The following is a 25453-nucleotide window of genomic DNA, read 5'->3' on the forward strand; positions in this document are numbered from 1 at the left end:
TCAGAAAATAAAATTGACGTCAGTGAATCTCAAGTAAAGGAGGGGTGCCAATGAATAGGAGTTCAGGAAACAATGAAAGAATTAATGGACATAAGTCTGACATCAGAAACCAAAACATTCAAAAACCAGTGGGAAACATTTTAACCTTCCAGGACATTCAGTTGCTGACCTAAAAGTAGCAGTTGTCCTACAGAGGAATTTCAAAGGGAGATTAGAAAGAGAGACTGTTGAATTGCAACTGATAACAAAGCTCAAGGCAATGCATTTACCTGGACTGTCTCATTGCCAATGCTGATTTCTCCACACCCACTACCCCTCTGCATACCCCACCCTATTCAATCATGCCTGCCATTGTCATTCACCAGCTATTGTCTTTCAGCTTCTGCAATCACTCCACTCCCTGAGACATAAGGACAGATGGACTCACATTCTAGCTGTATCTAAAAAAGTGAGCCGTGACTCACAAAAACTCATACCGTGCCACAAATGTTGTTAGTCTTATAGGTTCTACTGGACTCTTGTTCTTTTCTACTGCTTCTGAAACTAAGTTGAAGTTAAATTGAAACAGTTCTTGTAGCTTTTTATTTGTGCAGCTTGAATCTTGATTTATTTTTTATCATACCTATGTGGTAATAATTATGTTCTTCTAGAAATACTGTCTATGTTCTGTTGCAAAAATTCATACAAAATTGGTTCATATCATATGAATAACTTCACATTGAAGTTAATAGGTATCATGACTTCAGTAAACTGCTATATTTATGATTGACAGTGTTAGAATTGAATGCTTGCTGTTCTACTGCTATCTGATCACTAACGTTCATTTTAATATCTCTTTGGGGGAATAGATCTCGAAAACTTAAAGACAAAAATGAGAAGTACTGTGTCGGTACGAGAAGGACAAGGGGTTGTTCTTCTGTGTGGGCCACCAACTCATTCTGGAGGTAAGAAATGTTTGGAAATATCAGTAATCTATTCTGTTATCAGTAAAAATAATGGATGGAACTAGGCTGCCCATTCTGGTAGGTGAAATCTTGTCCCCACTTTCGATGAGATTAGAATATTCTTCAACACATAGATCTCTACAGGTGCAAGGCTTTTTTTCAGGGGGAACGCGAGGGAACAGAGTTCCAGAACCTCTTGAAAATGGTCACATGGCTGGTGGCCCCACCCCCTGATCTCCAGACAGAGGGGAGTTTAGATTGCCCTCTATGTGCGGAGGGCAATCTAAACTCCCCTCTGTCTAGAGATCAGGGGGCGGGGCCACCAGCCATGTGACCATTTTCTCTGAGGGCAACCCACTGAGTTCTACCACCTCTTTTCCCAGAAAAAAAGCCCTGTACAAATGATTCCAAAACCTAAACCAGGCAGGAAAACAAAACAATGTCTCTTTATTAGAAGACCCTGTTCTGGCAGATTACCAGAGCAGAAATTTATATACACAAGATTGTTTATCACTTTTGAGAATGCAAATAGGGTGTTTCCTTCCAAAACATCTCTCAATGTTATATAAGATTTGTAGTTTAGAATGGGCTATTTAACCAATCAAAAAAAAATGGGGAAATTGACAAATGTGTGTTGTGGACACAATTATTTCAGCTGTTTTTGAAGCATTAGATGTTAGAAGGATATAATTTAAATCGTTTTCAAGGTTGATACTAATGATAATAACAAAAATAAACTAGTTAACTTCTTTTGAAACAAATGATAACCTTTTTACGTATGGAAAATTATTATAGCTTTTAACAGTCGTAGGTCACACATTTTTATTAACTGAACTGCTTATTTTGGAACACTAATGTCAGCCTACAGAAATAAAACAAAATAACTGTAACTATTTAAAAATGATATTTAAAGACAGTTATGCTAAATACTTTGGAGATGCCTACAGGTTATTTAGATATTTGTTCATTTACACATTTATATACACTTTTTGACCAATATGGATCCAAATCAACTTGAAGCATCATTCTTCTTCTTCTTCAATTTTATTATAATAAAAACAGCCTATGAAATAGGTTAGGATAAGTAACTGAGGCCCAAGTTCACCAAGCCAGCTTCCATGTCAGAATGAAAATTCAAACCTGAGTCTTCCAGATCCTAGACTGTCATTCTAACTACTACACACTCTAGCTCTAGGAGATACTTTGGTATATGATGTCGACCCTTGATTTCTGCAGCAAACAATGGTCTGTTGTGCCCTTGCAAAGAAACTACCACCAATATGATATTTTTCTAAAGTAAGGTAACAATTTTTTGATTTGTGATTTTAGAAAATATTTGACAATGTTTGGCTGGTCAATATGAGTTGCTGAACTTCAGTTATTTTGTTCTTAGAACTCTGTATATCAGCAGTCTGTAGACTTGTCCTGTGATAAATACATGAGTTTTTATTTATTTATATATGCTCTTGTTTGAGCACAGATGTTCACCATAAATATGCCAGTGCAAGCCTTAATCAAGCATGGATTTGAGTCCAGTAGCACCTTAGAGTCTAACAAGATTTTCATGATATAAGCTTTCAAGAATCAAAAGTTCCCATCTTCAGATTATGATTTAAGTCCCTTAGTCAAAAATATAGCTCATAACAAAGATTTATTGATTATATTTTGCTCATTCTGCATCTGTGTGTTTCCCCTCCTCCCCAGTGATTTTAAGCTGTAAATATCACTTTATTTGAACCTGGTCGTTTGAAAATGGATCTGTCCGTGATAATTCTTGATACTCTCAATGATACACAACTTGCCTGTAATAAGCTTAGCTATACTTACATGGTTTTTCAATGAGTCTTCTACATTTACTATTTGTCATTTGGGAAGAGCTATCCTCTCCTTTCCTTTGCTCAAACTATTACATTTTGAGAAACAGACTGCCTTCTTTTCTCTGCCATCAATTACTTATTAGTTATTCATCATCACTGAAGTGATATTTATTCTTATTTTCTGTACAGTATAGTAGAGAATGAAAGCAAGCTGCTAAAATCTTGCTATTTGCAATTGAATGTAGGCAACAAAAATCCAGAAATGCCAACTGATTCTGTTTTCTTGGCTGTGAAGGTTCTACTGTTGTGGCTCTTGACATTGCGCTGATGTGGGGCTACTTTGAGATAAGTAAAAGAGAAAAAAGTAAAACCAAAGAGTATATTTCACAGAAGTTTGCCACAATCTGTTTCAATGAATGAATATAATACCTGCCACCATTTGTGTGTATGTATGTAAAGTCCATCACGTCTCAACTGACAAACGGTACACCTATAGGGTTTTCAATGTAGAAGAGACATTTCAAGGTGTTTTGCCATTGCCTGCCTCTGCATAAGGACTCAGAAATTCCTTGGTGGTCTCCCATCCAAGTACTAGCCAGGTTCAACTCTACTTAGCTTCTGAGATCCAATGAGATCAAGCTAGCCTGGGCCATGTATATGTGTGCATGTGTGTGTGTTTAACTCATAAATATAAGTAGTAAACCATAATATACTTAAACACCTACAAAAACTCAGCATCTAAAGTAAATGTGCATAAATAGCCTTTTTTACACACTTTAATCAAGCATACTTAATGCAAAACAGTGGTATAGTAGATGAAATTTCCAAAGAAATAATGTCTTCTCAGTAATGAATGTCAAATGTTTCATGCTTTCTTGTATTCGAATAACTACATCCAGTATGAAAAGGTGGTGGGAATATCATTTATTTTATCCCATTAAGTAACACAGCCCAAACCAAGAAAAGTCAAATTGTTGAACACAAATTATTGAATGCAAGACCACAATTTTAAAATGAGATGAAAGAAGTCCCACTGATTTCTGCAGCAGAAACGTAAGTGGAAGCATCTTCTGTTGTTGACCAAGTACAGGCATATGAATTATGCTGGGCAGATCATGGCCAGCTTATTGCATTCAGTTATTGATTTGCACACTGAATGTTCATTGAACTGAGCCTTGTCATACCTGAGGTGGAAAGTCATACGGCAATGCAAGTGCAGCTTCCACGAACAAAGCAGTTTCCTATTCCTGAATGTAGCTGCAGTAGAGTTGCTTGAGTTCTTGCTGTTAACATATTATGCTGCTTGTGAGGGTAGAAGACTTGCTTAAGGAAGTTAACTGTACAAATAAACTTCTAATTAGATGCATCACTGCTTTTTGTCTTTTTTAAAAATTATTTTAAGCATCCACATAAATATTTTCTTTATATTGTAACATATAATACAAATATTTATGTGGATGTTTAAAATAATATTCACGGTTTGAGAGTTAAATGGCAAACAGGAATTCATTTGTTTTCTTGAATGCCGGCTATAAGGGTTAGCTGTGTATGTATTGTCAGTGATTACATGTTTTTATAGGATTGCGTATATAATAGGGACTAATGCAATTAGGCATAGCTCTTTGGTTTTCACAGTGCCATAATTGTTCAAGGGATTTTTCTCCTCATATCTCACTATGGAGAAATAACAGTACTGGTGAAAACAGCCTGTGTTTTCTGTTACTTATAGTGTAAGAGGATTGAACATATCTCTTAAAATGACATACCTTCCATTTTCATTTGGCATTATCTAAATACCCAGATATTGGCTGATTCCGCACATGTTGGATAATGCACTTTCAATGCACTTTATCAATCGTTTGAGGTGGATTTTTTGTTCCACACACAAAACATTCCATTCCAAATGATCTATAAAGATGATTGGAAGTGCATTATCCGATGTGTGCAGAATCACTCGTTGTTTTATTGACAACTTTAGCACTGAGCCCCACTTTTCTGTTATTTGTAAAATAACAAATCATACAAATAAGATCCATAAGTGGAGCTGCACTAGTGGCACAGGGAGCTTTTTCATTAGCTAAAAAATAGGTTTTATCATGAATATCAACATAATGGAAAATTAAGCAAAGAATCATTCTAGTGCCATCTTCTGTAATATGAATATCTCCTGACTCATTATGAGTTCTTACTCACTGATACATTGCTACATCAAATAGTAAACTGTCTGGTTCCTTATGGATAATGAAAATCACACAACAGGCCCACCCATAGACAAGCTAAGGGTCTTTATATTTGATAGGTATTTTGTTGGCATCTGCTGTTTGTCCACAGATTAGAAATACAGAAACCAGCTATAGATCAACCGTGTTCCTCTCAAATGCCAAGTGAGGAAACTGTGACCACCTCTAAACACTACTTTTCTGCTTGGGTGTGCACTCATTTTTAACCTGCTACCTGCAGTTACACAGCAGCTGTGAAGAAATGCTTCTTTTTAAAAAAGACAGCCTGAACAAACACAGGGCTGCAAGAGGAGGGGGGCTCTTGCCTTTCCCCGCTCAATTTTTCTTTGTTAAAAAAAGCGTACATGGGGGAATTATTTTGCTGATTCAAGTGAAACATTTGTGTGCAGAGCCCTCCCTCCCCTGGCAGATCTTTAGAAGAAGAAGAAGAAGAAGAAGAAGAAGAAGAAGAAGCTCCCCATAGCACATTAAAGTGAGTGCCTGCACATGCAGAAAAGTATCATCTAGAGCAGATTCCCAAACTGTGGATTGGGGCTTAAAAGTAGGTTACGAAACCTCTGCAAGTAAGTCACAGACCAGCTCACTCTAATGGCCACCCCTGCCCTTTTCATTACTCTTTCTCCTCTTCCTCTATATCAGCTTTTTCTATTCTTGCTTCCCCCGTCCTTTGCAACAATAATGGGGCAGGGGGGGGGCAGATCCATCCAGCCACTAGTAACTTTACTTTAAGACAAGACTTTAAAACAAGACTTTACGCTGGAAACAGTATCTTCAATGTCACATTGGTATTTTTTCTTCATTTTTATGTCATGTACTGGAAATTAATGAAATACTTTTTAAGACAAGTTTTTTTCACACAAAAAGAGAAAATGTTACATAGGAGTATTTTTTTTTTCATTGCTGCCCAAATTATCTCAGGTTTTCCATTGGAAAAATGGAACATTTTCATGCTATATGTTTTGAGTGAAAAACTTTGTCACAAGAAGCATTTCTTCTATTCTAAAAAAGAAAACATTTCAGGGGCATTTTTTTTCAGTATTCCTCAAAATTACCCAGTTTTTCTCTTGATTTTTTTTAAAATGTCCCTGGAAAAAGAAAGTTTCCCCCCTGAATTTCCTTTGCATTTGTCCAGCTTTTTTTCTGGGTCTTTACCTCTCTAGGACAGTATTGTAAGTTGTAACACCCTTGTATAAATTTATGATGCAGCCACATTTGCAATATTGTGTAAAGTTCAAGTCACCAAAAAGAATATTGTAGTCATGGATAAGCTGCTTTAAAGAGCAACCAAATAATTGTAGGATTTAGATTTTTCTTTTTAGAGTAAAAATAATGGTGATGGACAAGAAAAAGGTTTATACAGGTACCCATGAATTGAGGGTGAACAGAACGAACTTACTTCCCTCTCCAATTACATTAGAATTTTGCCAGGTGGAGATGACAACAGACCCTCCTCAGTGTCCCATGGTTCCAAACCCATTGGGGCCCCAGATAAAGCCTTTGAAAATGACATGCCAGCCATCAGAGCCATCTGACCCTCAGCTGTCTGGTCGCTCTGCGCTCAGAGTGGGAAAGGGGAGTGGTGAGGCAAAATTGCTCAAAAGCCTTCAGACTTTTGGTTCCAGACAGATTTGGCTATGTCCCCATAGGACTTCTAGGTGAGGGAAGCCAATAGATATGCCCCAGGCATGGCTAGGGACATTAAAACGTTTGAGGGAAGATGTTAAGGACACCATTCGCATCCAAGCAACACAAGATGTTGGTACACAAAAATTGTTTGCTGTGGGGCAACAGGGTGGTGATCCTGACAATGTTGTGAACCAGGGTGCTGGAAGTACTTCATGTCAGGCATCCCAGCATAGTGAGAATGAAGGTGCTGTCATGGAGCTACATTTGGTGTCCCAGGATGTACAGTGCCATGAAAGAATGAGTCCAGACATGTGAAGTATGCCAGATGTCAAGATCGCCATTGCAGCAGTGGGAGACAATGAAGATACCGTGGTCGAGGTTGCACATCGATTTCAGTGGTCTGTTCCAGGGCCACACCTTCCTGATCATCATAGACTCATACTGCAAATAGTTGGGGTTATACCAGTCAGTTCCACAACCTCCCGCACTGTCATACGGGCACTAAGGAGGTTGTTTATGACACAAGGACTACCAGACACTATAGTTTCAGACAATGGGGCCCAATTCACAGCAGAGTTCTAATCGATCCTAGCCAATGGATTGATATGGCATGTTACATCTGCCCTGTTCCACCCATCGATAAATGACCAAGCTGAATGGATGATGAGAACAACCAAAGATGCCCTCACTTGGATTATCGATAGCGAGTGGAACCAACAGTTGACACATTTCCTCCTAATGCAACATATCACCCCTTCTACAGCAACAGGAATGAGCCCTGCTGAGCTATTGATGCATCAGAGGTTGACAACGCTGTTGAACTGACTGCACCCCCGACTTGATGGAGGAGCAGCCTGTACGGGATGGGGAAGCACAAGGGCACTTTGCTCATTCTCATCATCGGACCCGGTGCACATCTGTAACTATAGGACTGGTCCAGCATGGATCCCCCCAAGGTCATGCAGGCAACAGGGACAGTATCGTACAGGGCAGAAATTCCTGATGGCCGGGAGTTATGAGACCAAATGGACCAAATGAGAAGGTGTTTGCCCAGACCAATCCTTTCTGATGTCAGTGCCAACAATGAGTGGTATCGCTCAGGGGCCACAGTGGAATTGAGGGACTCAGATTCCACTGTGGCTGGCTGGGTCTTTGTGGGAGGATTTTCCTACCAGTGGGCCAGAAGAAGCAGCCCCCCTTGTGGCTGCTGGCTGGGAGGAGGAGGGCAGAGCTTCATGCATTTGGCTCCTGAACCAGCTTTCCACCCAGCCCATCCTTGTTCTATGGATTATTGGAGTTTGTAGTGGCTCTTGGGTTTAATAATTTGTAAGTTATGTCCTGGCTTTTCTGTCTCAATCACAACTTTAGGTAGGGTGGTTTTGGCATTGGGCAGATATCCTTTTTTTGGGGAAACAGCCATGTGCCCAGTTTCGCCATACCTGAGAATCATCTTAAAGAATTTTTGGGGTGAAGTATTGCAGTCAGCAGCTGTTGGGGGCATGCTCACTCCCAAGTGGCAAGGGGATCCATACGCAAGTGTGTGACAATGTGGAATCCCATGGCTTTTCATCCTAAGCTGAAGGGATGAGGGGGTCATCAGCTGACAGGTGGATGAGCCAATGCTTGGATCCACTTCCTGTGCAGCATCAAGGCTCTGTAAGCTGTAACCAATAAAGTTGTTGTGACCTTTTTACATTTCAACAAGTTGTCTGTGTTTTCTGTCACCTTTCCCTCATGCCCCCTTCTCCCCCCCTCCCCCAATGCTGGGCCTGCAAGGAAAGTTTCCAACAACTTCAGTGTACAACAGTTTGTTCACTAAACTGCAGGTAGATGAAAAGCAGCTTCTGTCTGGAAAGTAATATTTGGCTTATAAAGGCTAGCAACAGACAATGGATCTGGGCTGAAAGTTTCTGTTCTGATAATGGTAGAGGCCTCCACTGACAGAATACAACTCTTCTGCCATAGCAGGAGTGTTGGAGGAAGGCTATGCCGTTAGAAAAATAGAAACTTAGATTACAACCCAATAACTTTTAAAGGCATTGAAAGTGGCTTGACAGACATATCACTTTCCAAACCTTTGTTTCATTGCCACCTCTGATCAGACAGGTTTTTTAAACACTAAAAAGACCTGCAAAATAGATTTAATAGAGGTGAAAGCAAGATGAATGTACAATTTATGAGAAGTGATCCCTCTTTCAAGTCTCCTTTAGTTCTCTGCTAAGCTATTTTTGATACCATCCAAAGGTTTTTATTACTTCTGTGATTCTTTATATATATATATAACATTACTGAATTCCTTGGAGTATTCAAGTTCATAGTTTGCACTTCACATTTTCTTTTAGTTTTCTTTTGGTTTTCCCTTGAACATGATATTAAAATTCACAATTCAGTCCTGAAATAGGATTAAAACAGGATTTGTGGGAACTTGCAAATTCCTCGTGTAGGCTGTCCCTAGGCTGTGAGGTTATGTTAGTTCTTACAAAAACAGTCTATCAGTCTTCAACTACTTTACAGCTGAGTGTTGTTGCTCTATACAGTGCCTTTGCATATCACTTCTTACACTCTTTGCAGCATTCGTCCCAGAAGAATCCTGCCAAATAAATAATTTCCACTACAATGAGAGGAGTTAACTCCCTCTTTGACATATACTGCTGCTTCTGTTGGAGATGGAGGAGGCTCTCTGTATCCTACAGAGCATTGCTAGCAGTAGTACTGAAAAAAACTGTTGTCAATCCCTTTTACAGCGGTTTGTTTTCACTGTGTCTAAATAAGTAAACTATGATGTACTGGATTCATTGTTTTGCATTTTGGGGAGATTCTGCATTTAGTGAACAAAGTTTCTTGAATAACTTGAACTTAATTATGCTCCAACAGTAGCATGGAATTCTATTTGCTTGCAATATGTTATAGAAAACTGGAGGATGTTATAATGTCATATCTATAATGAATTAAGTGTTAAACCATATACACCCACGCATATTCAGAAAAGTACAACTACTTCACTCAGCAACCCCACCTCCCCACAAGCCAATGTTACTGACTAGAGTTTCAGAGTAGGATCTGAGAGATGCAGGTTTGAATCACTCCTCTGTTTTAGAAACTCACTGGATGACTTTTATCCAGTCACACACTCTCAACCTAACCTACCTCAGGGTTGTTGTGAGGGTAATATGGCAATTAGGAGAATGATGTAAACTGCCTTGGATGCCCGTTGTGGAGAAAGGCAGTATATTATCCCTGGACCTCTGCCCTGACCTGTCTGGGTGAGTCCCACTGCTCCAGGTGCAAGCTATCTACATGCATGGCTGGGACCTAGCCGGCCAGGCAAATGGCTCCCCTCTCCAAGCCTATAGCACCTTGCCGTACAGCAGGAGGGACTTACTTGTCTAGGGGAGCCACACGGCAGTCTGCACTCTCAGCTGGCAGCTGTCAAGCAGTACCAGTGATCCTGACAGACCCCAATTCCCCCCCAAATGGGAATGTGCCAAGGGTACTCGCCATCCCACTCTTTTCACCCTTCCTAAACCTGCCAAGATACCTAATTACAGCTGCACCAAAGCAAATTACCACAACCCATATGAGTAGCACAAGCCAAGCTAGGCAGTATTATATGATTTTGAAGGAGAGGAGGACATAAAGGTGAGCATATACAGGCTGCCATGAGGAGAGAAAGAGAAAATAGAATGGAGAAGGGGATAATAATAATACAAATAACATCAACAACAGCAATCATGTGCTTCTATACCACCCTGCTGAACAGATTAGTGCCCACTCAGAGCAATGAACAAAGTCAGTGTTATTAATATCCCCACAATGCAGGTGGGGAGATGGGGCTGAGAGAAGTGGCTTGCCCAAAGTGAGCTCATGGCAGTAGTGAGAGTTGAACCAGCAGAGTACTGATTCCTATCCCAGCCACTTAACCTACAGGTACAGTGAAGCCTCCCCTGCTACAGGTAAAAGTGAAGCCTCCCACCTCTGCAAGTCTTTGCAGGTTCCCCTCCATGCAGCTGAGCCCCTCAATGCCATTTAATGCAAACAGCCTGTGAAAATGATTTTTAGCACTTCGGCTTGCACAGTTGCTGTTATGCACGTGGAAATGTTCTGTGGGATACAACCAGATCATTTCCACAAACGGAAGGATTCCCAACCACAGAGTGTGACTTTTTATTTTTTATTTTTTATTTTTTGTTTACTAAATCATTTTTGCCCTCCTTTCCTTGTGGTTCCAGCTTACAATAGTGGAATAAAAACATTTACAGTGAACCCCAAAATAACCCCAGTGAGAAAGGTGGACTATAAATGAAATTAAATAAAGTGTCAAACCAATTGCGATGAGGTAGATTCTTCTTTATTTGTAGGACATTTGGGATGTCATTAATTCATAGGGTCACAATAAGTAGGAAGAGAATTCATGGCACATAATACACACACACACCACCCATTCGCATCTAAAGCAGGCTGCAGAGGAGCCATTTTTATTCAAAATGGAGCAAACCAGCAGGAGAGAGAGGGAAACTTCCCCATATTGTTTTATTGCATTGCGTTGTGACATGTCAGCTCTTTTATATCAGCCCGACTCTTTTTATACTGGAGCCACAGTGAAGGGAAATTGTGAGAGAACTGGGAACAGAGAGAACACATTTTAATTCTCCTCACCTGCATATTCCACTTTTTAAAAGAAAGCTTCCTCTTTTTAGACATAAATTTTGGACAGATTTAAAGTACCCATGAATCCACCATCATGTAGTTGGGCACTTTGGGACTAGAGATGTGCACATTTCTGTTTCAAATCTGGGGTTTCTGAACAAACTTACCACTATCAGTGTTTTCTGGGCAGGACATTTCCCGTTCAGCTCCAATCTATTTGATTTTTTTTTTTTTGTTATCATGAAGTTCAGCCCTGTAATTTTCAGTGAGGCCTTCGAGGCTCTCTGGGACAGCTGTTTTTGCAGTTAAAGACACCAAATTGTGCAGAGCAGTCCTCCCTCTAAACTATTGACCCATCAAGCCTGAGCACACACAACAACAGAGTTGGTGTTTATGAAAACTGAAGACTGTTTGGGCAAGGCATCGGGGCAAGTGTTAACTGCATGCACACATGCTGTTCTTTTCAGGGGGTGGGGAAATTAGGCTCTGGTGCATCTGTTTTTGTGCTTAACCAAAACGTGTAACCCCTCTCTCTCAACAATCGATCCACTGAGTTTTTCCGAAAATATACTACACATACAACAACAGAGCCCACAAAAGGTGATTGTTAGTAAGCACACAGTCTGGTGGAAAATTGGTTAGCAAAGCAGTAGGGGGTGAACATTGTAGTGGGTACACACTATAGCAGAGCAGTGCCCAAGCAGGGGAGCACTCAGACCAGCACAGTGCAGCAACATTAAAAGAAATCCTGCTTTATGTTCACTTTTTCTAAATAGCAATAGTGCCAATAAATTATCTTTTTGTCCCATTGTTCGTAGAAGCATAGAATCATAGAGTTGGAAGGAGCCATACAGACCCATCTAGTCCAACCCCCTGCCCAGTGCAGGATCAGCATAAAGCATCTCTGACAAATATTCATCCAGCCTCTTCTTGAAAACTGCCAGTGAGAGGAAGCTCACCACCTCCCTAGGCAGCTGATTCCACTTTTGAACTACTCTGACCATGAATAAGTTCTTCCTAATATCCAGCCGGTACCTTTGTGCATGTAATTTAAGCCCATTGCTTCGGGTCCTATCCTCTGCTACCAACTGGAACAGCTCCTTGCCCACCTCCAAATGACAGCATTTAAAAGAGAGCAATCATATCCCCCTCAACCTCCTCTTCTCAAAACTAAACATTCCCAAGGCCCTCAGCGTTTCAGTCTCCAGACCCCTAATCATCCTCTTCACTCTTCTCTGCACCCTCTTGATTTTGTCCACATCCTTTTTGAAGTGAGGCCTCCAGAACTGCACACAATACTCCCAGCACGGCCTAACCAAGGTAGTATAGAGAGGGGCTATGACCTCCTGTGATTTCGACGCTATGGCCCCTTTGATATAACCCAGGATTGAATTGGCCATTTTTTCCCATCACATCACATTGACTGCTCATATTTCATAGAATAGAATCATAGAACCATAGACTTGGAAGGGGCCATACAGACCATCTGGTCCAACCCCCTGCCCAGTGCAGGATCAGCCTAAAGCACCTCTGACAAGTATTCATCCAGCCTCTTCTTGAAAACTGCTAGTGAGGGGGAGCTCACCACCTCCCTAGGCAGCTGATTCCACTTTTGAACTACTCTGATCGTGAAAAAGTTTTTCCTAATATCCAGCCGGTACCTTTGTGCATGTAATTTAAGCCCATTGCTTCGGGTCCTACTCTCTGCTGCCAACTGAAACAGCTCCTTGCCCTCCTCCAAATGACAGCCTTTCAGATATTTAAAGAGAGCAATCATGTCCCCCCTCAACATCCTCTTCTCCAAACTAAACATTCCCAAGGCCCTCAGCCTTTCCTCGTAGGGATCAGTCTCCAGACCCCTGATCATCCTTGTCGCTCTCCTCTGCAGCCTCTCAATTTTGGCCACATCCTTTTTGAAGCGAGGCCTCCAGAACTGCACACAATACACCAGGTGCGGCCTGACCAAGGCAGTATAGAGAATTGGCCTTTTTTGCCACCGCATCACACTGACTGCTCATATTTAGTTTACAGTACACTCTTACCCCAAGATTCACATATACTACTGCTCAGAAGTGTATCCCCCATCCAGTATTTGTGCTTCCCATTTTTGTGGCCCAGATGTAATACTGTGCACTTGTCTTCGTTGAATTGCATCCTATTCACAGCTGCCCACTTCTCCAGAGTATTCAGGGCTTGTTGAATTTTAATTCTATCTTCTTGGGTGTTTGCTACTCCTCCCAATTTGGTATCATCAGCAAATTTAATGAGCAGCCCTTCCACTCCTTCATCCAGATCATGGATAAAAATATTGAAAAGTACCAGGCCCAAAACCGAGCCCTGCGGCACCCCACTGGACACCTCCCTCCAAACTGATTGACCACCATTGACCACCACTCTTTGAGTGCGGTCCTCTAACCAGTTTCCTATCCACCAAACTGTCCTATAGTCCAGTCCACAGTCTTCCAGTTTGCCCATCAGAATGTCATGGGGGACCTTATCAAAAGTTTTACTGAAATACAGATAAATCACGTCAACAGAGTTCCCCCGATCCAGTAAGCTGGTCACTCGATCAAAGAAGGAAACCAGGTTGGTCTGGCAAGATCTGTTAGGGACGAAACCATGCTGACTTCCCCAGATCACTGAGTGGTCCTTCAGATGCTTATAGATTGATCCCTTTAAAATCTGTTCTAATATCTTCCCAGCAACAGATGTCAGAATGACTGGCATGTGGTTTCCCTGGTCATCCTTCTTTCCTTTCTTAAAGATTGGGATAACATTCGCTCTTCTCCAATCTTGTGGCACGTCCCCAGTCCTCCAGGAGGCCTTGAAGATGAAGGACAGGGGTTCTGCAAGTTCTCTAAAAAGTTCTTTCAGCACTCTTGCATGCACCCCATCCGGCCCAGGGGATTTGTATTCATCCAGTGCAGCCAGATGCCTCTCCACAACCTCTCTGTCAATGTCAATTAGCCACTCAGGTGTCCTGCCACATTTTCTACTATCTCTAGATGTGCCTGAGTTCTTCATGGAGAAAACAGAGGCAAAAAAGTCATTAAGCCTGTCTGCTTTTTCTCTGTCCTGCATTAGAGTTTCTCCATCTATTCCCAACAGTGGTCCAATTGCCTCTTTTATGTTGTGTTTGCTTCTCACATATCTGTAGAACTTTTTTTTTTTTTTTGTAGCGAGCCCTCCTGGCCAGACCCAGCTCGTACTGAGCTTTGGCGTCTCTGATGGTTGATCTGCAGTACATAGTAACCCTCATATACTCCTCTTTAGACGTCTGTCCTTCTCTCCATTTACTGAACATTTCCTTTTTCTCCCTTAGCTTATTCTAGAGCTCTCTGTACATCCACATCATTTCCTTGGAGCCCTTATCATGTTTCTGTCTTGCTGGGATAGTGAGAGCTTGAGCTCGTGTTTGAGAAGGGCCCACCCTTCACTCGCTCCTTTCCCTTCCAGAACACTTCCCCATGGAATGACTCTCATCAAGCCTCTGAGTTCATCGAAGTTGGCCCTACGAAAATCTAACCTTCGAGTCTGTCTACGAACTTCTTTGGCCCCCCACAGCAACTGAAATTCAAGGAGGACATGGTCACTTCCCCCTAAGGTCCCCACCACCTTCATCTCATCTACCAATTCTTCCCTGTTGCTTAATATCTAGTATGGACAAGCCCCTTGTAGCTTCCTCCACCTTTTGAAAAAGGAAGTTATTGGCCAGGCAGGTCAGGAAATTGCATGATTCATGACATTTTGTTGAGTCTGTCTCCCAGCACACATCAGGGAACTTGAAGTTACCCATAATTACAAGGTTCTGATGTCTGGATACTGTACCAATCTCTTCAAAGAGGGCAGCATCCATTTCTTATCACTGGTCAGGTGGTCTGCAGCAGACTCCAACAATAATACCCTTTGTCCTTCCTCCCCTTATTTCTACCCAAATGCTTTCCACTGGGCTGCCCACCCCATTCTCCATAACTTCTTGAAAATCAAGCCCTCTCCTCAGATACAATGCCACTCCACCTCTTCTTCTATCCTTCCAGTTTTTCTTGGACACCTCATACCCATCAACTAGCACATTCCAGTCATGGGAATCATCCCACCAAGTCTCAGTAATTCCTACTATATCGTAGCCCTCTGTTTGCAGTAGAAGCTCAAGCTCTTCTTTCTTATTGCCCATACTTTGGGCATTGGTATATAGACACTTGTAGCCTTGTACCTTTGTTTGACCTGTCCTACCCAGGTGGGTCCCCACTGTTTTCACTTCGTCATTGAAATCGCCATGTTGATCGTCCCCTTCCCCTTGCAGCATCAGTTTAAAGCTCTCCTGATGAAGTTCTCCAGGTTCGTTCCAAACGTTTTCTTCCCTGCCTTTGAGAGGTGAAGCCCATCATGTGCTAGAAGGCCTTCTGTAAGAAAACCTATCCCATGGTCCCAGAACCCAAAGCGTTCCTGCCGGCACCACCATCTCAGCCAATGATTCACCTCAAGTATGGCCCACTCCCTGCGCATTCCTCTTCCTATGACTGGAAGGATAGAAGAGAATACCACCTGAGCCCCCAATGTCTTCAACTGCCTTCCAAGAGCTTCATAATCCTCTTTAATTCTTGCGACTGTATTCGCAGCCATGTCATTCATTCCCACATGAATCAGCACAAACGGGTACTTATCAGCAGGCTTGATGAGTTTCGGCGGTTGGTAATATCCTGAATTCTGGCCCCGGCAAGCAACACATCTCACGGAATAGGGGATCTGGCCCAGAGACATGGCATTCCATACCCCTGAGCAGAGAGTCCCCGATGACTACCACCTTCCATTTTTTTCCACTTCCGTGTGGCCCCATGTCCTCTGCACACCCTCTTCCAGGTCTTTGCCGTTCTCCTTCCACTCTCATCTCCGTCACCATCTCTAGCACTTCAAAACAATTCTTGAGCTCAAGTGGACCAGAGCGTCCACTCTGTTGCCAGTTGCTGCCATATTTCTTTGTGCTTTGCAGTTTCATTCTCATGAAAGGTCAATCCTTCTGTTGACAGTTCTGCTGCCAAACAGGCTGTTATCGCATTAATCGCATTAGGTCTCCATCACCCAAGTGCAGACAAGCAGTCTGGCAGTATGATTGTCTGAATTCCCCCTCCCAAACAGACCTATGTTTTTTTTTCCCTCATAAGTTTTCCTTTTGCTGTGGACAGGCAGGATTGTTTTGGAAAGGGAAGAGTGGGCCAGTGGCTCACAGGGGGCTTGACTTAAGCTTAATGTGGAGAATTTATTTTTAAATAATGTTTTGGCAGATGCTGGATGGGGGAGGCTTGCAATAGGGTGTAAACCTAATAGGTCTACTCAGAAGTAAGTCCCATGTTATTCAATAGTGCTGCAGGGACGTGCCTTTAGAATTGCAGCCTATAACTGAAGTCTTTGAGGGCTTTTATCAAGTTTGATTGATTGAACAGACCACTTGCATCCAGCAGCACTTTTCCTCACAGTGACTGACCATTCAAGTGTCCTAAAGGGGTGGCGGGGGACAGACCAGTGACTGGGTAATGCAGCAAAAAAAAAAAAAAAAGCACTTTCCAGAACATTTCCAAAATCAATAGGCAAGTAGGAGTCTCTCCTTAGAAGGACCTGATTGGCAGGGAGATGATGACATTGCCAAAGTATCATCAGGAAAAAAAAGGGTGTGGAAGGATACACATTGCACACATTCTCCTTTCCCACTAAGAGAGCTAATTGGGTGGTGTAACATAACATAAGAGTTCTTTCCCCTTGAGATCTGATTGGTGGATGATGTTAAGGAAAATAAGATGCTGCCATGCTGGGCCAGTGCCTGCCTGCCTGCCTGCTGCTGCTGCCCACAGTAAGAACTGAAATGAAACACACACACTTTTTGGTGGGAGGGTGTTATTATAACTTGGCCTTCTGTATTTGGCTCACCTTTCCAGAAGCTATTTTAACAAAATAAAACAGCAAATTCTAGGTGTATTTCCAGCTTGTTTGTTTAGTTTTGTTCACCTCTATTTGGGACCATGTGGAAGTGCTTTCAACTGAAAAGTATAGCAAAACCCACAGTACCTATATAGCTTTGAAAATTGTGTCTATAGCATACCAAACCACATTAGTATTTGAGTTCTGAGCATACTAGGCAAACCATAGCCTGTGCTGAAAATTCGAAGCACACACTATTTGTGCCTTTTAATGAGGCCGTTCATGTTGTTCTGGAGCTCACAAAAGAGATATTAGCTTTGGCAAAAGACTTAATTTATTTTTATGTAAATGATGTTAAATATTACTGTAGAATGTTAAATATTTACCCTTAGGTATATTTTATAAGTCTACAGAGCTTAGTGCTTATAACTTATATTATTCTTTTTTGTTAAGAAACGATCATAACTATTGTCTCTTTTTATCATTTTTTAAAATCATTATAGTCAGGAGGCAATTTATAATACTTTCAGCTATTAAAAAGACACAACACTGTTGAAAAAAATGCTCAAAGCAATTAAATCCAAAGTTGCTGGGAGGTGATTAAAAGATCTATTTGTCACCTGAAACACAGTATGGTTAATGGCAATGTATTTTAAATATTGCTTCCCAAAGCAGTTTTTCATTGTATGATTACTTTCAGGGTAAGAAAAAAAATTGATCTGAGTCACAACACTTTGTATGACATTGTTGGTCTGGAACAATTAGACCAGAAATATGATGAAAGGAAACTAATCAATCATATCTTCATAGCAATAGAGTAACTAAATAGGCTTTCTCTTCATTGGTTGAACCCAAATGTGCAATAGTGTTTTTTTAGAGCATCCCATCAAAATCCTGGCTTTCCTCAAAACATCAAGAAATATTTAACCAGACAGGTAAGGAGCACTTTTCAATTACAAGGTCATAAATTCCGTCTCTCTCTGTTTGCTCTTACTCTGTATCTAAATGACTGATGTAGAAACACTGAAATCTCACATTAAATACAAGAAAAAGACAACATTGCAAAAGTTTGAAATTGATGCTAACAACTGAAACCTGTGTCAGTAGTAAAGGGGGGGATGTGATACTTTTTCTCAGTTAAGTCTAGCTTTCTCTAGTTGTCCAATATAGTAGGTAAAGTTACTCATGACCAATAAATAAGAGATGAGAGAACTGAAAACGTGTGAAGAAGGCCATATCACTTCTTTAGTCATAATATCAATCCGTTCAGCTTCCCTGTGATTCTTTCCCACACTCTGTATTTCATTAACTAATCCTCCAGAAGCTGTCTCTGTCTTAAGTGAGTGCTTGAGTGCTATGGTCAGTTGGCTGATACAGAAATAGCTGAAACTTAATTCAGACAAGATGGAGGTGATGCTGGTTGGTAAGGCTCCACCGTGAAACCTTAAACACCCCTTCCCCCAGTTCCAAACTACTGATCTAATTTGTAACCTCCAGGAGCTGCTTTTAATTAAACTATAGGAGGGAAGGTATCAGCTGGACATTAGGAAAAGCGTCTTTATGTTAAGAGTAATTCAGCAATGTAATCAGCTGCCTAGGGATGTGGTGGGTTCCCCCTCATAGGCAGTCTTCAAGGAGCTGCTGGATGATACTTATTGAGGATACTTTGGGCAGGGATTTGGACTAGATGGTCTGTAAGGCCCCTTCCAATTCTATAATTCAGTATTCTTTGGGGAGTGTTCTTGGATCTAACCTCATCATTGGTGAAACAGGATGACTTTGTTGTTTATAATATCATTTTCAGTTGCATATTTTCCCCAAGCTAACTACCATTCTGGAGTTTGCTGATCTAGCCACACTGATCCATGTTATGTAAGTTCAGGGTTAGAGTAGTATAATATGTTCTGTGAGGTGTTGCCTTAAAGACTGCTCGGATATTTCCACAGTGTAAATTGTGGCTGCTTGTTTATTAACTGAGATAAGCAAAACAGCTTCACTGGTTTCCCATTTGTTCCAGTTCAAGTCAAAGTGCTAGTTCTTAAGCCTCTCACATCATAGGAACCACAGATATTTCTCACTATATGAACCTCTGTGCCAGTTGTGTTCTCGCCAGCCCTCTACAAATATTTGATAATCCACAACTCAGGCCTTTTCTGTTGTGTCTTGACTAGGGACTGGTTTATCCAAAGAGATCAAGAGGTATATTTTCTTCTTTTCTTTAGGAAGAGATGCAAGGCAGTCTTCTTCTGGACAGCGTTTCAATGATTTCTTAGGGCATTTGATTGTCTAAAATGGGATCTCAACATGATGCCTGTGGGCACCCAGGCATCCACTAACAAATTTCCTGGTACCCACCAAGTGTTTTTAGAAAGTAAGTGAGGCCTTGTGGGGCTTCTGATTCACAACTGGAGTTCTCAGAGGCTGTGCAGATTTTTTAAAAGTTGCTTCAGTGGCAGCTGCCACAACAGCACAAGGATCTTCACTGCATGAGTGAAGAAGTATGCAAGAACATATTTTTATACAATCATTTTGTTTTAAAAGGACTGTGCCTGAAATGTTGAAGAGTTACTGCTGGAATTATGCAAGGCCTCACTCCATGACATTTATCAGCGTCATGATGTAAAACCACAGATTGCAGAATAGATACTACTGTCTTAAACCCAATAGTTAAGACATCACAGGTATATAAAACTGAATTTTGGGTATGGCACTGGATATAATACTAATGACAAGCGGATGTGATCTCATTATTTCACTTTTGGTACTATTGTAGGTCCCCGTTTGGTGTCCTTGGGCTCCATGGGATCGGCCAGTGTGTTTCCTGGTACCGTCTTGTGTCTTCCCCAAAGCATTAAAGTAAATAGCCAATCCTAGTATTTTGCCACATCAGTGGACTGGGAGGAATAGCCTTTATGTTTTAAGGAGTAGCTATTTAGAAACAGATGTCTCTGTTGGGGTACTTCTGAACATTTTGGGACTAGGCTTGGTCCGCATGACAGTTATTTTGCTGTGACACTCATTACCTGTTTTTAAAATCAAATAGTGCCAACAGGTGCAACAAGGTTGGGAACCCATGCAGTAGAAATTATCATCATCATCATCCCACTGAGATCCAAGGTGGATTACATAATGCAAGTGAATACAATATAATCAACAACTAGAACATTCAATGTGATTTCAATGATGAAGTGAAAACAGTGGAGACCCACCTGGGTAGGAAAGGTCAAACAAAGGTACAAGGCTACAAGTGTCTATATACCAATGCCCAAACTATGGGCAATAAGAAAGAAGAGCTTGAGCTTCTATTGCAAACAGAGGGCTATGATATAGTAGGAATTACTGAGACTTGGTGGGATGATTCCCATGACTGGAATGTGCTAGTGGATGGGTATGAGTTGTTCAAGAAAAACCGGAAGGGTAGAAGAGGAGGTGGAGTGGCTTTGTATGTGAGGAGAGGGCTTGATTGTCAAGAAGTTATGGAGAATGGGGCAGACAGCCCGGTGAAAAGCATATGGGTAGAAATAAGGGGAGGAAGGACAAAGGATATTATTGTTGGAGTCTGCTACAGACCACCTGACCAGTGATAAGAAATGGATGCTGTCCTCTTTGAACAGATTGGTAGAGTATCCAGACATCAGAACCTTGTAATTATGGGTGGCTTCAAGTTCCCCGATGTGTGCTGGGAGACAGGCTCAGCAAAGCGTCATGAATCACGCAATTTCCTGAACTGCCTGGCCGATAACTTCCTTTTTCAAAAGGTGGAGGAAGCTAAAAGGGGCTCGGCCATACTAGACTTGATATTAAGCAACAGGGAAGAATTGGTAGATGAGATGAAGGTGGTGGGGACCTTAGGGGGAAGTGACCATGTCCTCCTTGAATTCCAGTTGCTGTGGGGGGCCAAGGAAGTTCATAGCCAGAGTCATAGGTTAGATTTTCATGGGGCCAACTTCGATGAACTCAGAGGCTTGATGAGAGTCATTCCGTGGGGGAGTGTGCTGGAAGGGAAAGGAGCGAGTGAAGAGTAGATGAACAGAGAGCTCCAGAATAAGCTAAGAAGGATGACCCGGGAAACTACAGGCCGGTCAGTCTGACTTCTGTTGCTGGGAAGAAATTAGAACAGATTTTAAAGGGATCAATCTGTAAGCATCTGAAGGACCACTCAGTGAGTGGTGGTCAACGGCGTTTCATCAGATTGGAGGGAGGTGTCCAGTGGGGTGCCACAGGGCTTGGTTTTGGGCCCAGTACTTTTAAATATTTTTATCAATGATCTGGATGAAGGAGTGGAAGTTCTGCTCATTAAATTTGCTGATGATACCAAATTGGGAGGGGTAGCAAACACCCAAGAATATAGAATTAAAATTCAACAAGCCCTGAATACTCTGGAGAAGTGGGCAGCTGTGAATAGGATGCAATTCAACAAATACAAGTGCACAGTATTACATCTGGGCCACAAAAATGGGAAGCACAAATACTGGATGGGGGATACACTTCTGGGCAGTAGTATATGTGAAAGGGATCTTGGGGTAAGAGTGTACTGTAAACTAAATATTTGCAGTCAGTGTGATGCAGTGGCAAAAAAGGCTAATTCAATCTTGGGTTGTATCAAAGGGGCCATAGTGTCGAAATCTCAGGAGGTCATAGCCCCTCTCTATACTGCTTTGATCAGGCCACACCTGGAGTATTGTGTGCAGTTCTGGAGGCCTCATTTCAAAAAGGATGTGGCCAAAATTGAGAGGTTGCAGAGGAGAGCGAAGAGAATGATCAGGGGTCTGGAGACTGAGCCACATGAGGAAAGGCTGAGGGCCTTGGGAATGTTTAGTTTGGAGAAGAGGAGGTTGAGGGGGGACATGATTGCTCTCTTTAAATATTTGAAAGGCTGTCATTTGGAGGAGGACAAGGAGCTGTTCCAGTTGGCAGCAGAGGGTAGGACCCGAAGCAATGGGCTTAAATTACATGCACAAAGGTACCGGCTGGATATTAGGAAAAACTTTTTCACGGTCAGAGTAGTTCAAAAGTGGAATCAGCTGCCCAGGGAGGTGGTGAGCTCCCCCTCACTGGCAGTTTTCAAGAAGAGGCTGGATGAATACTTGTCAGAGATGCTTTAGGCTGATCCTGCACTGGGCAGGGGGTTGGACTAGATGGTCTGTATGGCCCCTTCCAACTCTATGATTCTATGAACATTCAATAACTAGTAAATTTAAATAAAAAATACATTACTAGCAGTTGTGACATTAAATGAAAAACACTACAATAGGGCATGGAAGCAGCAAATTTGAAAAGCAGCATAAAGCTGAAACACATAGATGAAAAGTTTAAGTGATTAACATGATACCTTCAGCTACATTGAACTACCCTGTAGTTGTGTCCTGTATTCCACTTCAGGTGGGAAAAATATCCATAAATGAGCACTAGAATTATCTCTGTGTTCACAAAGTATCTGCCAGCTGGCTTGGAGTTAACTTTTCTACATTTTTGCTGCTTCTTATTTAGGTAATTGCTCTCATAACTGCCATTATGCTGGTTTTCTAAGGAGATGGCATGCATGTTCATCCGTACTCCAAGCTGGAAAGTCACCTTTCTGAATTTTATCTGAGTAATTAACCTTTTATGTCAAAAAGATTAATGATTTGCATCAGCTTCGAATCAGAGTGGTATTGCATACACTTTAAGGGGGAAATGAATTTTTGTTAAAAGTCTCATTGTTAATTTCTATAAGAGCATAGGTATATCAATAAGAATATGAAAATTCATCAAAATGAATTCTCCATGTTTCGGATTTATTTCACAGGTAGTTTGCAGACACTTTTGCAAAAAAAGGATAACATACTGCTTATTTAGCAATATTCATTTTTTCTTTTGCTTGTCTAGGATCTTTTTATTCTTTGGAAAATGTGTATACTGTCTCTCTGGAGACCCACTCAAGGCAGCTCACACAGTAAAACAATCACAAAAAGGCTAGCTTGTATTCATACCACAATGCATTCCTGTAGGGTTTAGTACATACCATACTTCAAGATTCTCTCGACCAGCATCCTGTCTAGTGAAGAGTGGGTTCCTTGTCCTTTGCAAATATTCTGTGTTATTCCAGTTAGCAAACTGTTCAGAAGCACCTACTCTTGGCTTCCTTCTTACTTTCTAGTCCTGCACCCGAAACCACTGATCAGAGCTAACATTTCAATATAAATAGATAGTCCCGAGTATGCTTATGTTATGTAGTAAACAATATAACATGACAAAAGGAGATAGGAGGGAGTTAAAAAGAAAAATTGAGATATGAACAGGAAGAAGGTGAGAAATAGTTATGTACGGTACCTCACTGGTATCTCATCTACCTTTAACTCTTATGTATAATATTCCAGCACAGACTCTTGCTATCCAGTTTACTTCTTGCATCACAGGCGAGCTACAGCTGCTGCTTTCCACTAATCCTGTATTAATACCAATATTGATTTTGCACTCCTTTCCCCCTTCCAGTCATGTTTCACTGTGAGATCTACTTTTTAGAATGTGCCTGTGCAAACTAATCCTATGCAAACTCAGGTTTCCCAAACCCGTATAAATCAATGGACTAAGATGAGTCTGACTCCGCATCAGATTGCAGCCTTAGGGCCAAAACAGACGTAATGCAAGATATCTGTTATTAATCACCCTGAGAATGCTGTTAGCTCCACCTGTGAAACCTTAAACACCCCTTCCCACAGCTCCAAACTACTGATCCAATTTGTAACCTCCAGGAGCTGCTTTTAATTAAATCCACGATCTTGTGAAAGCTGACCACTAATTTTTCTCCCATAGGTTTATGTACACTAACTGTCCCTGAAGCTGACAAATGATAAACCAATGCATACTTCTGGTTAATTCCAAATATTGACACTTAATAATCCATAAGTTTCTGAGGAGAATATTTGTGTGATAGGTTTTTTTCCCTTCCACAGGTCGCAGCCAACTTGTAAAGACCCCATAGGATTTTCAAAGCAAGAGACAAATAGAAGTGGTTTGCCATTCTGTGTAGCAACTTTAGATTTCCTTGGTGATCTGCTATCCGAGTAATAACCAGGGCTGATCCTGCTTAGCTTCCAATATCTAATGAGATCAGGCACCCCCGGGCTATCCAAGTCAGGGCTTTGTATTAGTTACCTTTGATTTACTTTTTTTTCATTTATTTATTTAAGCTGTTTATAATGTGCTTTTCTCATTGAGACTCAAGGCAAATTACACAGTGTAAATCAATGAAATCAGTAAGGTAAGTAATTAAATAAGCAATGCAATAGAAATGGGATCATAGAAATCTGAAACAAATAGAAGCAAATTAAGCATAACATATTAAGCAAGAAGTAAATGTAAGATTGCCAGGTCTCCTCTGGCAATTGGTGGGAGTTGTATGGTGGGGGACTAACTCCTATTCTCTGTTCATGAACACCTGTGGTCTCAGTCAGTGATGTCATTTTGGATACCTCCCAGATGCAATGGCATCACACCATGGCCGATTCTTAAAGATGGCACAACATGATCACTCCAAGTTGTGCCAGAAGTGACTTCATCGACTGGGGCTGTGACCTCCTGTGCATCCATTTCTCCCATTGGTCCAGGAGTGGGTCAGTCAGACTTGTGGGGAAGTAGCTCCTCCTCTGGTGCAGGGTCGGATTGGCTTTGCAATTCCAGGTAGGAGGGGCTCTTCCCTGGACCTCCAGTTTTTTCCGGCCCTGCTCTTGCAGGGTTGTGTTTGGCTTGCTCGTTGAGAGCAAAAGCAATTTCAAAAAAAAAAAAAAAAGACGACGACGAAAAGAAGAACCGCGGCGGCGCGAGGGGCAAAGGAAAAAAGGGAAGGGTCTGTCCCCCCTATCCTGCGCTCCCCCCCCCCCACGGATCGAGCCGCAGGGAGCGGCTAGAAAACGGCGCCAAAAAAGCGGCGCGTGAAAGGAGCCGCGGACGCACGGCCGATTCGGGAGTCCGGGGAAGCGGCAAGCAACCGCAGCGACAGCGCAGACCAGTGCGGCCAGCAACGTTTTTGCAGGCCAGGCCCGGAAAGCAACCTTGGATCTCCAGGTGCACGGGCAGCGGCGGTGTCGGAGGCACTCCCAGGACTTCATAGAAGGTAGGGAGAGACGTTCCTGGCGGGGGTCGGAGCGGAACAAGGCACAACCAGCGTGGCTATGGCCCCTGGAGCCTTCTAAAGAAAGTAAAGCGGGGTGCTGGGTTGTCCCCCCCTCTCCCCCTCGTTCTCATTTTGGGGATGATTTTATCTAATGCTAGCGCCCCCCCCGAT

At 41.9% G+C, this 25453-nt stretch overlaps 1 protein-coding gene across 1 annotated transcript in view; it reads left to right on the forward strand.

Moving 5' to 3' along the window:
• Positions 1 to 853: 853 nt before the first annotated feature.
• Positions 854 to 25453, forward strand: part of CNTN3 (contactin 3) — a 161952-nt gene continuing 137352 nt past the window's right edge. The window contains exon 1 of the mRNA XM_054976404.1: positions 854 to 944. Coding sequence (XP_054832379.1) covers positions 872 to 944 — 73 coding nt within the window. The 5' untranslated portion in view covers positions 854 to 871. The remainder of the gene's footprint in view (positions 945 to 25453) is intronic.

The sequence above is a fragment of the Eublepharis macularius genome, chromosome 4 (assembly GCF_028583425.1).
Source record: "Eublepharis macularius isolate TG4126 chromosome 4, MPM_Emac_v1.0, whole genome shotgun sequence".
Taxonomy (NCBI): Eukaryota; Metazoa; Chordata; class Lepidosauria; order Squamata; family Eublepharidae; genus Eublepharis; species Eublepharis macularius.